Genomic DNA, 15,854 nt, shown 5'->3' with positions numbered 1-15,854 from the left:
GCTGGAGGGATAAGGAAGAGTAAAGTCGGGGGTCAATTTGGAGAGTGGGGAGGGGCCAGATTGAAGCAGGGTAGGCATTTGGATATACTGTCAGTGACTGGCCTGCACAACCACTGAGTCTTAGACTCCTGGCTCTGTAAAATCTTATCATCAGAGAATTGGGGCCTCCTAGAATCTTTGGAAATGGAAGAGACCTTTGAGGTACCCTCCTATGGCCTCCCACTTAGCTAGGAACCCATCCTTGGGTTCACGACCCCTGTAAGTATTGAAAGAAGCCTTTGGGGGTCTCCTGAGAAATACGCACCTTTTTTTGCAGCAACACCATGGACCTCTCGAAACCTACCATCCCTGACCTCTTAGCAGCTCCTTGACCAGCCCATTCTTGCACACTCCTAGTGACAGGAGGCTCACTACGCTTAAAGTAGCCCATTCCATCGCTGGGCAGCTCAGATGGATATCAAAAGTTCTTCCTTACTTGGAAACAGCTGCCTGAGCCTAGATGCACCCTCCGGGTCTCCCACCCCCCACAGTGGCCCTTCAATGAGATAAGGATGGGGATTACATAGTACTCCCATAAGTCTGCTCTTTCTGGTCTCCACAGTCACTGGTCCTAGCCCGCTTCCTTTTCATCCTCTATTCAATCCGCTCTTGTAGGCCTTGAAGCCCCTTTGTTTGTCCCTCTCTATCTTCCTATGGGCCCAGGAGATGCCCCCTTCTGGGGAAGGCCACATCCTTAGGGAGGACTCCTGGGAGAGACCCAACACCAGAGAGACCCCCTCTTCTAGGAAAGCACTTCTTTAGCTTAAAGAGACAAGAGAAGATCCCCTCCAAATGGTTTGGTCCTGGAACTGCCACTATTTTGCTGTGTGATCTTGGGTAGTGAGTCTGTCTCTGGGCAGTTTCCCCAGGCCCGTCTTCGGCAGAGATGGTCCTTCAGGTCTCTCTCTCGCAGCACTAAGGTTCCCTCCCAGTCTGGTTGGCCCTGCCTGCCTCTACAGCCTGGCAGTGCTCAGGCTCGGGTCCCTTTGTCTGGGTGGAACATGGAAAGATTTGGGTTCTGTTTTCAGGCAGGTCTGAGTTCAAATACCAACTTCAACTTTTCTTACTTCTAGTCAGTCCAGTGCTGTGTACAGTACAGGTTAACTTCTCTGGGTCTAGGTCCCTTCACCTGTCGGATGAGAACAATAAGAGCACCTACCTTGTAGACTGTTGTGGGGATTAAATGAGGTAATCTGTACCAGCATCTAAAACCAGAGCCTGGCACAGAGTGATGCCAGAGATCAGTTATTGCCGTATCATCTTATGTGCTGGGCCCTGCGAAGGGGACAGAACTGCCATGTGTTGCCTCTGCCCTCTGGAATCTCACCACCTGCCAAGAGGTGAGACCTGCTTACACGTGAGCATGCTCCTGGCCTTGGGCACTGACCTTGACACTGGCCCTGAGAATGCCAGCTTTGCAGCCAGCCAGGCTTGCGCTGAGGCCTGGCTGGGTGACCTTGGGTAGTACCTCCCCTGGCTGGACTGTGGCAGTGGTTTCTTCCTTGCAGCGGGGGTATTAGTAGTCTCCACCTCAGGGCGAGTGAAAAGAGTGAGGAGTATTTTTAAAGGGCCAGCCCAGCATATCAGGGTGGCTGTCTCGGAGTATGTGCTGCAAGAGGGAAGAAACATGTTGGGCTCAGGTGACCTGGAGAAACATCGCTCTCTGAGGCTCATTTTCCTGCCTATAGAAAGGGAAGATTGGCTACGAAACACTCTGATGTATTAGTGTTCTCGGGGAGTCAGATAGTCTCTAATCTTGACCTGGTCTGAGACTTCACCCCTCTGAACCTGTTTCCACACCTGTAAACGGGACAGTATTCACCTCACAGGATTCTTTCAAGGCTTCCATTAGCCGTTTGTTCATTCAACACATGTTTATCAAGTCCCTGCCATATGCCAGGTAGTGTCTAAGAACTGAGGAAACAGCAGTGAATCTGATGGACATGGTCCCTGGCCTCATGCAGTTATCTTCCAGTGGGGTAGCCAGATGCAAAATGAGCCAACAGACAAATGATAAAGTAATTTCAGATGGGCAGTGGGTAGTGAGTGACAGGCTGGGGGGGAAGCGGCCCGCCTTTACTAAGGGTATCAGGAGGGCTTCTCTGAGGTCCCAGTGGGACGGAGCTGTGGGAAGGGTGGTCCAGGATAGAGGGCAGAATAAGTGTAAAGGCCTCGAGTCAGGAACAAGATCCCTTCCCCCACCTGAAATCTGGAACGTTCCAGATCATCTCTTGGCAGCTGGTGGAAGGTGGCTAAACAGGCAGGGAGGTTGGAGGCCCACCTTCTCTCAGATCAAGAACTGCTGCTCGTGAGGCAGGCCTGGGGGATGGGGCACGGTGGGCAGGCAAGCAAGCCCGGCTTGGGTGAGGCCTCTGGTGAGATGGCATGTGCGGGCGTAAGGCTGCGCCTCTGAGCCCGTGGGGGTGGGCAGAGGCCAGGGCCAGCCTGGCACCCACCTGGCTGGCCCCACTGCCCAGTGGCATTCTGGAGTCTGGCACAGAGCCCCTGGGCCTATTTTAGGAGGGGCTTGGAGGAGAGAGTCAAGGGAACTTAGGTCTGCTTTCCCTCTCACCCCAGCCAGCCTGGGTGCTGGCCACAGAATGCATTGGTTTTTCCCAGACCGGCCCTCCCACAGGTCAGGGGTTCTTGAGACAACCCTCTATACAAATCCATCCACACACACAGTTTCCCTATTCACACTCACAGATTTGACTCTCATCCCCACAGCTCTGTCATGAACATAGAGTTATTTACACACCCAGGCACTCACGTAGCAGATCGTGACTGGGCATCAACTGTATGCCGGGCCCCCTCACAGATCCTGTCCTCACCTGAGGAAGTGCCATTTCTAGTAGAAAAGCCTGATAGTGATTTAATCATCTCACGGGGACACGTGCAGACCAAACTGAAATATCTGTGATGGCCCAGGACAGGCTTCTGGGAAAGCCGGTCAGGGTGGGGGCAGTCTGACCCAGCCTGGGGTGGGGCTCCAGAAAGACTGGGTAAGAGTATAGCCTGTGAAGTGTGGTGGGCGAGGACCAGGGAGAGTGTAACAGGTAGAGGGTACAGTGCGTGCAAAGACCCGGAGGTGGGATGGACACGCAGGGCCTCATGGGCCACGTGAGGCAGTTGAGTCTCCATCCTGCATGCAGTGGGAAGCCACTAAGGACTTTTAGGCAGGTGGATGATGTGACAGATACAAACACACTCGCATATAAGCCCACGCACGCCCCAGACACGAGCGCTTTCTCTCCCACCCACCTTTCACGTTCCTGCCATCTACATCCGCACCCACAGAGACACACACCCTCTCGCACCACCGGGCAGAGCTGCAGAAAACCCGGTGCTGGCTGCCAGCACGTGTCATACATTTGCCCCACCTGCTTGCTGATTTGGTGGGACAGGGCCCTCTGCTCCAGCCAGGAACGACCTTTGTTCATCCTGCATTTGCACAGACGTGCACATGACCCAGGCATACACGTGTAGGAGCCTAAGCCTCCCCTGCACGTGGAAGCTGGCTTCTAGGGAGTACTTGCACAGGCATTATCTCATTGAGTTCTCCCAGCAACAGCTGCAGGGAAGAATTATCAACACCATTTTACAGCTGAGGAAATGGAGACTCAGAGAGGTGAAGTGACTTGCCCCAGGCCACAGCGCCAGAGCTTGACACAGCTGAGATTTGAACTCATGTCCCTCTGACTTCTAGATCTGTTCCCTGGCCCATCTGGACTCAGGCACACGCTGCTGTGCTCGTCACCTTTCTGGGCGCTCACTGAGAAGGTGGCAAGCGACCTTCAACACCAAATTTTCCGGAAACAGGTTGATCAACATAGAAAGTTATTTAGAGTCCTAGTGAGTGCCCACCTGCCTAGTGACCCTGCAGCCTCAGGGGGTAGTGCCAGGGGTGGGGCTGGGCACCTGCCAGCCTGGGGCAGCTCAGGGCATGGAGCTGTAGCCAGGAGCAGAGCGTGTATTTGCATTTGCAAATGAGGCAGACAGGCCTGTCCCACACGCCCATGCTAACATCAGCTGGCCTGGCTCCCAGGCCCTGACAGCTGAAGTCCCAGGGCACAGTCCTATGCCCAGCTGCCTGGGCCGCTTGTCTCCTGCCTTCTCTCTTTCCTGACCCTCAGAGCAGGTTGCCTAATGCCTAATGTAGGGGAAAGAGTATGGGCTTCAGAGTCAGCCAGAACGGGGATTACAGTCAGTTCTGTCACTCCTGGCTGGGGTCTTTGGCCATGGTATTTTACTTCCCTCTGTGTCGGCTTCTCCTCCTTGGAATAAAGAGTGAAGAATATCTCCTTCTCAAGAAGATTGAGAAAGGTAAAGGGATCAGGTATTCAGAGAGCTGACTGTAGTTTGGTGCTCCCTTTTAAGAAATCTTTCATTTTTTCCCAATTATAAAAATAATAAGTGCTCACTGTAAAAATCAAAACAATGCAGAAAAATGTATCCTGTAGAAGGTAGAAGTTCCTCGTGGTCCTGTTTCCCAGGGATAACCTGTGTGAACTGAACTTTTACATGTAATTGTAAATGGTTACGAGGAGGATTTTTGTTGTGCAACTTGCTTTTTTCACTTAACCAATGTGCCTCAAACCCCTTTTTCTGTCAGGACTATGTAGAGACCCTCTTTGTCATCGCTGCATGGCATTCCATGGTTTGCATGTGCGTTGATATATTTAATCAGCCTCCTTTGAATGGATGTCGGGGTGGCCTCCAGATTGTAGCTATGGCAAACCCTGCTGCAGTGAATGGCTGTTGTTTATATATATTTTGTGCATTTGTGTAAGTATTTCTGGAGGATAAATGCCTAGAAGTAGAGTGGCTGGGCCAAAGAGAATGCACATTTTCATCTTTAATAGGAGTGGCCAAACAACCCTGCAGAGCAGTAGTCACAATTTATGTGCCCCCAGGCAAGCCGGGACAGTTCATTTCCTCAAAAGAATGGGAATTATTCACTCACTGCCTCTGTCCTCACACACAGGGACCCTAGCGTCGTCAAGAGGCATAGATTCCAGATGTGGGAGGCTCCTGGGAGGGCATCGAGCCAAGCCCATGCTCTTTTTACTCCTCCTGCTCCCATGCCTTGTGTCTCCCCCACTATATCCCTGAGACGCTCCACCTGCCTTGGCGTGACAGGGAGCGCAGTACCTTACACAGCTGGTGGTTTTACTCTTCAGCAGCTTTATTTATCACACTGTTTTCTGTGTTATACTATAGTCTACCTTCTCGCAGCTTTTACCTGAGGAAGTCCTGCCTGATTCCTCAGCAGCCTGCAGAGAAGGAAAGAAGGAAGAAAGAAGGGAAGGCCAGGAAATGTTCGTGGTTAATGTTTACATATTTACATGTATGAACTCATTTAATCCTCATGACAACCCTTGGAGGCAGGTACTGTTATCCCATTTTGTGGATGAGGAAACTGAGGCACAGAGAAGTTGAGTAACTTGCCCAAAGTCCCACAGCTGTTAGGTGGCAGAGGTAGGATACAAACTCAGGCAGTCTGGCTCCAGAGCCCACACCTTTGATGTTATACCTCTCCAGGCAGAAGCCTATAATTTGTTGAACACCTACTGTATATAGCCATGTGCCACTTAACAACGGGGGTACCTTCTGAGAATTGCGTCATTAGGTGATTTCATAGGTGTGCACACGCCCTTACACAAACCTAGATGGTCTAACCTGCCACACACCGCGGTTATGGTATAACCTATTGCTCCTAGGCTCCAAGCCTGTATAGCATGTCACTACTGAATACTGCAGGCAACTGTGGCACAATGACAAGCATAGAAAAGGGACAGTAAAAATGCAGTATAAATGATAAACAGTGGTCCATCTGTATAGTGCACTCACCATGGATGGAGCCTGCAGGACCGGCATTTGTCTGGGGGAGTCAGTGAGTGAGTGGGGAGTGACCATGACGGCCTCGGACATTTCTGTCCACTGCTGAAGGCTCAATAAACCCTGCAGACTTAGGCTACACTAAATTGACAGAACAACATGAGATTAAATGAAGCACGAAAGAAAATAATGCAATCAAGAGACATGGTAAACACGAGGTGTATGAGGCTGCTGCTTATATAACACGGCATTCGGTTTTACAGCAAGCTGTTTCTATATGTCAGTGGAAAGAGTACACTCTAAAATGATGATAAACAGTATGGTATGGTAAATACATAAACCAGTAACATAGTCGTTTAGGATCATTATCAAGGACGATGTACCTCATTATCACATAATTGTATGTGCTATTCTTTTCTATGATGGGTAGGGCAGCAGCCTTGTAGGCTTGTTTACACCGGCATCACCACAAACACATGAGTCATGCATTACGCTTCAATGTTAAGATGGCTATAGGACTGTTTCAGCTCCATTACCACCTTACGGGGCCACCATCGTCTGTGAGGTCCATCATTGACCAAAACGTCATTAGGCGGCGCATGACTGTACTCGTCTGTAAGCTAGTCAGGTTGTACATCTAGTATCTGATTTAGTGTGCATAACAACCCTGCATGGTAGGTATTACTATCCCATTTTGCAGATGAGGAAGCTGAGGCTAAGAGAAGAGAAGCAACTTGGAGCAGTCTGAGGGCCCCTCCACTGACCCTCCCGGGGAGAGGAGGCCCTCCAGGGTTCCTCTGCAGACGCAGCTCCCAGTTTCTCACCCTCCCATTCTCCCTTCTGCAGAAGGTCCGAGCCGACCTTAGCGTCATCTAGTCCTAGTCTAAGCCCCAGTTGCCAGTGTAAACCGCTTGGGGAGCTTATGGTGACTTCGTCTTGAACACACGGCAATTTAGAGGCAGAGCCAGGGCTTTTCCTTGTGGCCTTTGATTCGGAAATGGGGACCTTGTCCCTCTCCGATGGGCTTTCACCTTGGCCTAGCTGGCACTTCTGCTCACCAGCCTGGCCGGGGGTACATGAGGCAGCAAACTCACTGAGTAGGGAGGGAGATGGATGGATTAAACAAGCCCCAAGCATTAGAGGGTTCATTGTCTGCGCAGTGAGGCCCAAAGAGCTCCGGAAACAGCTCGAGAACAGTCCGGGCTGGTGCCACTGAGGCTTTGCTTTGAGGCGGGGGAGGCCTGGCTCACCCAGCTCTGATGCCAACACCCGGCCCCATTGTCTGGCCCAGAGCAGGCAGCAGAACGTGTGTCCTGAATGCATGACTGAGCGTAGGAATGAAGGGCAAGCGTGGGGGGAGTGGGTGGATGATGGAGTCAGTGAGTGAAGAAATGTATGGAGTGCAGAGAAGGGAGACCCCTGGGCTGCAGAGGTGGGGGTCGGGGAGAGGACAATAGGTTAATGAGGGAGGTGAGGGACAGGTGGCTACAGGACCGTGGGGGCATCGTCCCCAGCCTCTGGGTGCTGGAAAGCTCCTCACTCTGGCCCACCCTTTCCTTGGACACTAAGGTGGGCAGCATGTGCCAGGCCCATCAGTGGGAGGTGTCCTGCACTGATGGGGCAAGGAGTAGAGCAGCTGGGTCTGAGGTTTGGGTGTGATACCTTGGGCAAGTCACCACCTCTGTCCCGCCTGCAGGCTTCTTCTGTGTAGAATGGAGATAATGTCACCTGCCTTAGGTTCCTTGTGAGGTTGTTGAAAGGGTCTAAAGTGAAGGCAGTTTGTAAGCCGCAAAGTGCCAGGCTGGGTAAGCAGGTGTTGTTATTACCTGAGCAGAGGCCCCATGGCTAGGTCATCTCAGTGTCACTCCTCCCCCTGTCCCGTGTGCAGGGAGGATTCCATCCCCCGAGAAGTGGGGAGGGTCAGGCTTAGGCCACAGCAGCGCCTGGGCCACCTGGGCGGGGAGGCGCTGGCAGGCAGCAGGTGGATGGGAGGCCCAGTCCCCGGGTGCTGCACCCCGGGTGGGGGCCAGTCCCATGACCTCCTCTTGGGGCTGCCAACCTGTTGTTTGCTCAGGAGGCCGCTGCCTGGCCCAGCTCCGGGATCCGGGTGTCTCGGCGCTCAGCCAATGCAGGGTGAGGGTGGGGGCCCCATGTGCCACCTTCCAGCTCACCTGGCGTCTGAGGCCCTCTCCTCCCACCCCCAGCCGGACCTTGCCAACTCAACCCCTTGGTGGCTGTGAGACCCCCGGGCCCATCGGGCAACCTCACTGAGACTCTGCTTCCGTATCTCTGAAATGGTGTGAAGATAACAGCAGCCCTCAATCAGGGTTGTTGTTGTAAGGATTATGTGATATCACAGCATGTGGCCACCCCCCCACTCCCTCTTGAATCCTGGTGGAGGTCAAAGGTACCTGGGAAAAGAGAGCCAGGAGCAGCCATGCCGTGTCCCCCACTCCACACCCCTCCCCATGGGCCTGGGAGGGGGAGGCCCGGCTCCCTGGGCTTAGCTTCCGAAACTTGCTCACTGGGTTGCCCCTGGCCACCTTCCCTGGCATTTTGGCAGGGCCAGGGGCAAGCAGTGTGGTCAATGCCAGAGGGTTGAGCTCTGGAGACAATGGGCCTCTGTTGCCCCCGGGGAAAGGGGCAGTTCCAGGGCAACCTCTGGTTTTCGGAGATTATAGAATCCCTTCAGACCTGAGGCCGTGGGTGGGAGACATAGCAGCTCCCAAGCCCCATCCAGAGGGGCGTGAGGGTCCACAGGAGGAGCCCTCTTACCCTCCCCCCACATGAATCAACAGGCTGGTAGAACCAGCTGGCCTCATGGACCTCTGGTGACCAGCACCGGGCTGACCTGGACCCCTCAGGCCCCTGTCCTGGGCTAGTCCCCCCAACCCTTCTCGGCCCTGTGTTCCCTGGTGGCTGAGCCCTTCCTCTGCCCTGCCCACCCCCATGTCTGGTTTTCCCAACTTGTGTGTGTGCTGTCCAGCACCTGGCCAGCTACCCTGCTCCCCATCCCAGGCTTCCTGCCTTAGTGATCCTATGTCACCTGCTCTGGCCACCAGAGTTGCACCTGTTCAAATTGAATTTTAAAGCATGAATAGTTCCCAAGGCAGTAAAGAAGGGAAGAGGAACCCCCTGCAGAGGGAACAGCCTGTGCAGAGGCTGTGTTGGCTTGTTTGGAAAACTGCCTGCAGCCCAGCCAGGCTAGGACAAGGCAACTGGGGCAGGACAGGAAGGGGCGGTGTGTGTGTGGAGATGAGGCTGGCACAGTCAGCAGGAGCCAGACCCACCTGGGGACCTCCAGCCAGGGCCGCTATCTCTGGGTGGCCAAAGGGCCACGTCCTACCCCCAGGACAGCCCAGTTTCCCCTCTGGTGCCCTGACAGGGTGAGGTTCTCCAGAAGAATGGCTAATGATAATAATAATAACAGCAGCAAACACTTCTAGAATGCTCATCCTACTCCGTGGCTCACAGCAACCTGATGGGTAGGTACTTTATCTCTCATTTTGCAGATGAGAGAAAAAGACAGGAGCCTCCCGCCAGCCCTCCAGGCTGACAGGTGTGAAGCCACCCAGGGAGGCATCTGGTCACCTGTCCTCGGCCCTCCCTGTCTCCTCCACCATGCCTAGGAGTGTGGGACCTCCCTGCGATGCTCCCTACCCCAGTGTGACATCTGGAACCCTGGACTGATGGAAGTTCCAGTCCCCAATCTGCCCCCGCCTTGCTGGGCGATCTCAAGGCGGTAGTTTAACCCTCCGAGCCTCAGTTTATTCTTCTGGGAATTGGGGATTCTAGCAACTGTTTATCTCCTGATCCAGTTCCGGTGAGTCTCCCAGGGGTGAGCAGATAAAGACGGCTTTTAAAAAGTACAAAGAGCTGTAGTGACTGTGCGATTATCATTACCTCAATGCAGAGATAAGGGAACAGGGAGGAGGTGCAGTGACAGTTGCCAAGAAACCTGGGAGCTGTCAGTAGCGGCTTCCGGCCTGGCCCATCCCACTCAGGAGCTGGGCCACTGGGTTCTCTCCCCACATCCCTGCCTCGCCCTTTTCCTGGGAAAGATGGGTGCTCTGAGAGGGAGGGGAGCTGGGGCCAGCTGGCAGGTGGCCATACAGCTGCAGGGCCTGAAGGTGACCCAGGAATGTACCTGGCCTGGGTTGGCTCTGGCTTTCTCTGTGACCTTGAGGAAGTCACCTCCTTTCTGGCTACCACCTTTTGCTGTGTCCAGGTGTCCTGTACCTGTAGACAAGGGTCCAGGCCAGACAGGGCAGCATTGGAGCTGGACATAGGGCAAAATGCTTGGCAGTGGTTACAGGAGCCAGGAGCTGCAACGGGGAGGCCGGGGGCGGGGCAAGGCTAGGCAACAGGACTGAGCGCCTGTGTTGAGAGCGCTGTGATACGTGTAGTAGAGGAACCCTGGCCTGGAGTCGAACCTCAGAACTTCCCTTTCTTTCCCTGGGGTGACCTTGGGCTTGTCACTGAACCTCTCTGAACCTCAGTTTTCTTATTTGGGAAAAGGTTGATAATAGTTCAAGGTCATGAAGCTGCTGTGGCGATCAAATGAGACACTGCCGTGTAAACTGTAGGGTGCTGCGTAGATCTGTGACGGTGATCACGGCAAGGGAAGGCATGCTCTGGGCACCTTCCAGCATGTTGCGGGAAGCATGCAAAGCCTCTGACACTGGGCCAGGCCATAGAGTCAGGAAGGTTGTCGGAGAAGTTGGGAGGGTAGAGCTTTGGGAGACCCCATGCGAACGGAATGGTGGAGGCCAGGAGGAGATTAGGGTGGGACAGGAGAGAGAGGGGAGAGCAGAGAGGTTCAAGTTCATCAAGAAGGAAAATGACCAAGTTGGGGGACGTCTGCAGAGGCCAGAGACAGAAGGGGAGGGAGGAGAGGGCTAGAAAGGTTGGGGAGAGAGAGGGAGAGGTGAGGAAGGCTGAGAGGAAGAAGAGGAGGAGGCATCAGGGGAGGTGAGGGGCTGAGTTTATTCATTCCTTCAAAAGTATTTATTGAGCAACTACTACTTACTAAGAGGCAGTGTAGTGTAGCCTTAGGGCACAGAATCTAGACCTGGATGGTTCAGGGGTTAAAATCCTCCACATTTCACTTACATTTACTGTCAGCGTGACCTTGGACAAATTGCTTAACCTCTCTGTTTCTTAGTTAACCTGGGGGCAGGCAGGGTCCAGAACTTGCGATTTCCTGCTCTGTCCTCATCCTGGATCCCATTCCTTCCTCTGCCCTTTAGGACCTCAGCAATGACCTTTTCGGTGGAGTTGCCTGGGGGCAGGGGGCAGGGCATTGCCTGTGACTATGGCCAGCCAGGAACTGGAGAGCAGAGGGCCTCCAGGCTGGGTCCTGGAGAGAAGCCAGGGCTCCCTGGTCTTCAAGGACCTCCCTAGTCCGGTGCCAACATGAGCAGTCCCGCGTGAGATGAGCACCTGGGCATGGGGAAGCTGCAGCGGAGAGGGTTCTGGGAGGGGCACACGTTAGGGAGCTGCTGCTGGGCTGACCTGCAGTGGCCATTGTCTGAGTCTGGGGACACGACGGGCAGACCCAAGGACACCACCCAAGCGCTCTGTCACTGGCAACAACCTCCACTCGGCAGCCAGGGCCATGCTAAGACAGCAGGCCCCACAACCGTGGGGGCCCAGCCTCACCTGGGCTTCAACCCCTGGGCTTCTAGCAGCCTCTGCTGTCCATCCTGCTGATTCCGACGCTGCTCAGTCAAGGGTGTGTCTGTCACCCTTGCTAGGGGAAGTGGCTTCACTTCTCTGAGCCTCATTTTCTCCCATCTGTAAAAATGGGGATAAATAATGCCAACTTTCCAGCACTGAGTGTGGATGTAATATGTTTGACACAGTTCCAGGCACACAGTAGGTCTCAAAGGAAAGTTCCCATGGCAGCCACAGTGGAATTTGCCGGGACCACTTCTATGGGCCTCGCTCTAGTTCCCATGTCAGCGTGCCTTGCAATCTACAGGAACCTGTGTTTAGGCTGTTCCCTTGCTCACAAACCTTCAATGTCTCCCTATTGCCAACCTTCACTCAGTTATTCTTCATTCAGCCATTTAACAAATACTTAATGAGACCCTAACTTGGGGAGCCAGAGTTTTTCATGAATGAGTATCAAAGAATTTATTGACTGAATACTTAGTAGCTGCCCAGGCTCTGTGATGAATTTTTTGGGAAACTGAGGCTGAGTGTGTCCCTCACTTAAGGTCACACAGCAGGTGAGTGCCTGGGAATACCCCCAGGCCAGAAATGCCACTGTCACCATATCCATCCTTCTGGGTCAAGACCTTACTTTATGTAAGACGCACCCCTGGGAGGTAGAGAGGCATCTGATTCCTCTGGGCCTTTCTTTTGCTGGAGTAGCTGGGCTGATGGGAGTCAGCAGGGGTACTCAGAGCTCCCTCGGGGTCTCTTTCCTGGACCAGGTTCCCGCAGGCCCTTGCCCTCTTGGGGTGTGGTAGCCCCAGCTTCACCTGACTCAAACAGCCGTGTTCCTCTGAGGATCGTCTGTCGGCCTGAATGACTCACCTTTTTGGGACCTGCCTGGATGGATGGGACCTGGGCGGGGGTACAGCCACGTCAGGGTGGCCCCAGGCAGCGAGCGGAAGCGAGGCGTGCTCCCGCAGCCCTAGGCTCCCTGAGTCCCAGGAACCACTGGGCATTTGCTCTCCCTGACCCCACAGGTGGCCTCCTCGGCAGGTTTTCTGGGGTGACAGGAGCTGACTTCACCCTCACCAGACCTGTTTCCTTTCCTCAGGGAGAGGTGTGGGTTATGGGCAAGAAGTTCGGGCTTGGAGTCAGTCAGGCCTTGCTCCGATGCTGGCCCCTCCGCTGACCAGCTGTGTGACCTCTGCCTGGCTCTAGGTCCTCATCCGTCATAGTGGGAATACCAATGTAGTGAGGAGTCTGTGCCCTCAGGCCTGGAAAGAGGGGCTCGGCACAGGGCCTGGCACATAGTAGGCCCGATGAGTGTCAGGCATTGTTATTGTCCATGATGGCAGTAGCCTGGTGGCCTTTCAGCCCTAAGGCTGCTGTCTTTCCCTGCTTAGTCCAGAGGTCAGGGCTCAGCCCTCTGCAGCAACCCTCACTGCCCCCTGCCTCGGTTTACCCATCTTCAAAATGGGCTGTGGCTATCCTCTGGCTGGTGTGTGCATGAGGGAAGGCACAGGGAGAGAGAGCTTGGGGAGAGCCCCAGCCCTCACCTCTGATCTCGGGGAAGGAGAGCCTGTTTAGCAGCACTGCTCAGGAAGCGTCTCCTCTCCCTCCTCCTGCGGAACCCAGTACCCACTGCTCCATGAAATCTGTCTCCCCTCACGTCCCCCGACTCTGAGGGTGACTCTTCCGTCCAAAGCTCACAAATCTCCCAACTTGGGGCTCTCCCTGACCTCAGACTCTTTTTCTCTTCCAGGAGGAGTGATGGGCAGAACCAGCGCTTCCCTCAGGCACTAGACCTGCCACGCGTGGACGTACTTCCCCCCAACACTGCTTCAGTCTACCCAAAGGTAAGTGTCCCCCTCCCCACTGGCCCTGATCCAGAGACCCCCAGAGATAACCTAAGGATGACTACCAGGCAGAGGTGAAATATTCGGGCCACCATTCTGACCCCTGGGCGGGCCGGGTACAGTCTCAGAGGTTGAACGGGGGTCTCTAGCACTGCTGGGAACAGGGCAAGACAGCTGGCAATAAACTGGCCAACCGGCTAGTCTTCATTATATTCATCATCAACGTCGCCATCAGTTTCCTCACCTGTAAATCAGGTATAATGAGAGTACCCACTTCACAGGGGCTATTGTGAGGATTAAATGGAAAAGTGCCGATAAAGCATCCTGTGCACCGTACCTGGCCCAGAGTCAGAGCCTTATAAATAAGGCCATTGTTGTTATCGTGAAAATCAAATGTTCTCCCAGCACCTGATGTGTGTCAGATTGCACTGGACACTGAGGGGCCAGAAATCAATCAGACTCTGCCCTCAAGGAGCCATAATCCAATTTAGAGAGAAATAACTAAGCAACTTACGCAGAGCATCAAATACTAGTAATAACCACTAGTGTTGATTGAAATTTACTGTGGACCATGTGGGTACTTAATGGTTTACACACAGCATCTCATTTCATCCTCAAACTGTAAGTACTATGTGCTGGCCACTGTTATTAGTTCCATTTTGCAGAGGAGAAAATTGAGGCTCAGAGAGGTTAAGTTACTTGCTCAAAGACACACAGGTAGGATGCGATGGGGCCAGGGCTATCTGACCAGAACACATGATCTTGTGGCCTCTCTAATGCAGAGGGTCATAGCCCTCATGTTTGCAGGACACTTCAGTTTCTAAAGCACGCCCACAGACGTCATGCTTCTTGGTCCTTTCATCAAACCTTGACTCATAGGCATTCTCCAGATGAGGATTCAGACGCTCAGAGAGGTGAAGTGGTTTTCCCAAGGTCACACAGGCAGGAAATAGCAGAGGCAGGATCTGCCAGGCTCCTGTCCCAGCACTCTGGCCTGGAGCAAGAGCCATGTACCTCTCCTTGGCCGGGAGAGCAGATGGCCAAGGAATGGTGTCCTTGTGGGGGGCCACACCACCTCCCAGGAGCTCCCAAGTGGGCATTCTAGAACCTCTCCTGCTCTCTATGGCTGCACCATAGCCCAAGACAGGCCATGGAGACCGTGGGTCTTGGCAGGAAGGGAGTGACTCGAGGGCAGCTGGAGTCAAGGGTGAGCATCCGAGAGGAGGCCTAGGTGCTCCCCAAGGGCTGTGTGCTCTTGGACCGAAGCGCCCCTCCCTGGGCCTCAGTCTTCTCATCAGAAAAATGAGGGTTGGAACAGCCCATCACCCTGAGTCCTGCCTGCTCAGACAGCCTGGGGCTGGCCTTCTTGGATTAGCTCTGAGCTACCTCCCCTTCCTGGCCTCCGCCCAGTCTGTCTAGAAGCCTCTGTTTGTGCCAACACAGCCCAGACAGCAGGCTCCCGACAGCCCACCCCCCACCCCAGGATCAAGACACAGTCTGTGGATCATCCTCCTTCAATAGGGGAGGAAAACAGGGTCCGGAGGGATTGAGTGATCTGTCTGGATCCCAAGCAAACCAGGGGTGGGGCTGGGGGAATCAGGCATGTGACACACTTTCTATCCCCCTCCCCAGCACCCCCACTGCTGCACACATTTATGATGTTGATGGAGCCAGGGGCAGGAGACCTGAGGGGCAGGAGACCTGTCTGAGGGGCAGGAGACCTCCCTGTACCAGTGGGCAAATCCCTGCTCTTCTCTGGGCCTCAGTTTCCTCATCTGTAAAATAGAGGTGACAGTTCCTTCTCTACCCACCTTGCCAGTTTGCAATTGACAGCTGACTGTGAAAGTAACTTTGGAAAGTAGAAATATTATCAGCATCATATATTCCCAGAGTAGGACAGAACTCCCAGAAGGGACGTCCCCCTCTTTCTTGGGAAGCCACACTTATACAGACACTGAGCAACCCAGGATCCTCCTACTCTGCTCCCCTATAAGTGTTTCTCCACTTGGGGATTCAGAAATCTGCACACATGTATATACACAGCCTACCCACACCTACGTACATGGACACAATCACAAGTCTGCGCATATATTCAGACTTGCATGTGTACACATGCAAGCATGTACAGATACACATGTACAAACACACAAATACATACCCAGTATGCCTAGGCACACAGAGCCACATCTGGTCTCAGAGTCACACACACACATACAGCTGCATGCACACACGTGCACCCCCACCACTCCACCTGTCCCACAGGCATCTCCGGTGGTAGGAGCAGGTCTTACCTCCTCCCAGTGTGGGAATGGATGTTTCTCTGGTGCATTTCGATAGGTGCCCGGAAGCGCTCAGGCCTGGAAGTGCCTGCATAAATCAATATTTGCTGCTGTTAATTATTAAAAACAAAGCTACACCGTGTCTGGAACACACATCTCTGGGATTCCTGCTGGCTCCCTA

At 53.8% G+C, this 15,854-nt stretch overlaps 1 protein-coding gene across 7 annotated transcripts in view; it reads left to right on the top strand.

Annotated features, from left to right (window-relative positions):
- The window catches only part of RAP1GAP (RAP1 GTPase activating protein), a 63,892-nt gene that overhangs the window by 22,262 nt on the left and 25,776 nt on the right, over window positions 1–15,854 (top strand). For all 7 annotated transcript variants that reach the window (XM_033115416.1, XM_033115415.1, XM_033115410.1 and 4 more), the window contains exon 3: window positions 13,301–13,394. Coding sequence is in view for 5 of the 7 variants with exons in the window: in XM_033115410.1 (XP_032971301.1) it covers window positions 13,301–13,394 (94 nt within the window). In the remaining 2 variants the exon portion in view is untranslated. The remainder of the gene's footprint in view (window positions 1–13,300; window positions 13,395–15,854) is intronic.

This window comes from Rhinolophus ferrumequinum, chromosome 9 (genome assembly GCF_004115265.2).
Source record: "Rhinolophus ferrumequinum isolate MPI-CBG mRhiFer1 chromosome 9, mRhiFer1_v1.p, whole genome shotgun sequence".
NCBI classification, from domain to species: domain Eukaryota; kingdom Metazoa; phylum Chordata; class Mammalia; order Chiroptera; family Rhinolophidae; genus Rhinolophus; species Rhinolophus ferrumequinum.
The sequence above is the reverse complement of the archived record's forward strand: the minus strand, read 5'-3'. Positions and strand labels throughout refer to the sequence as shown.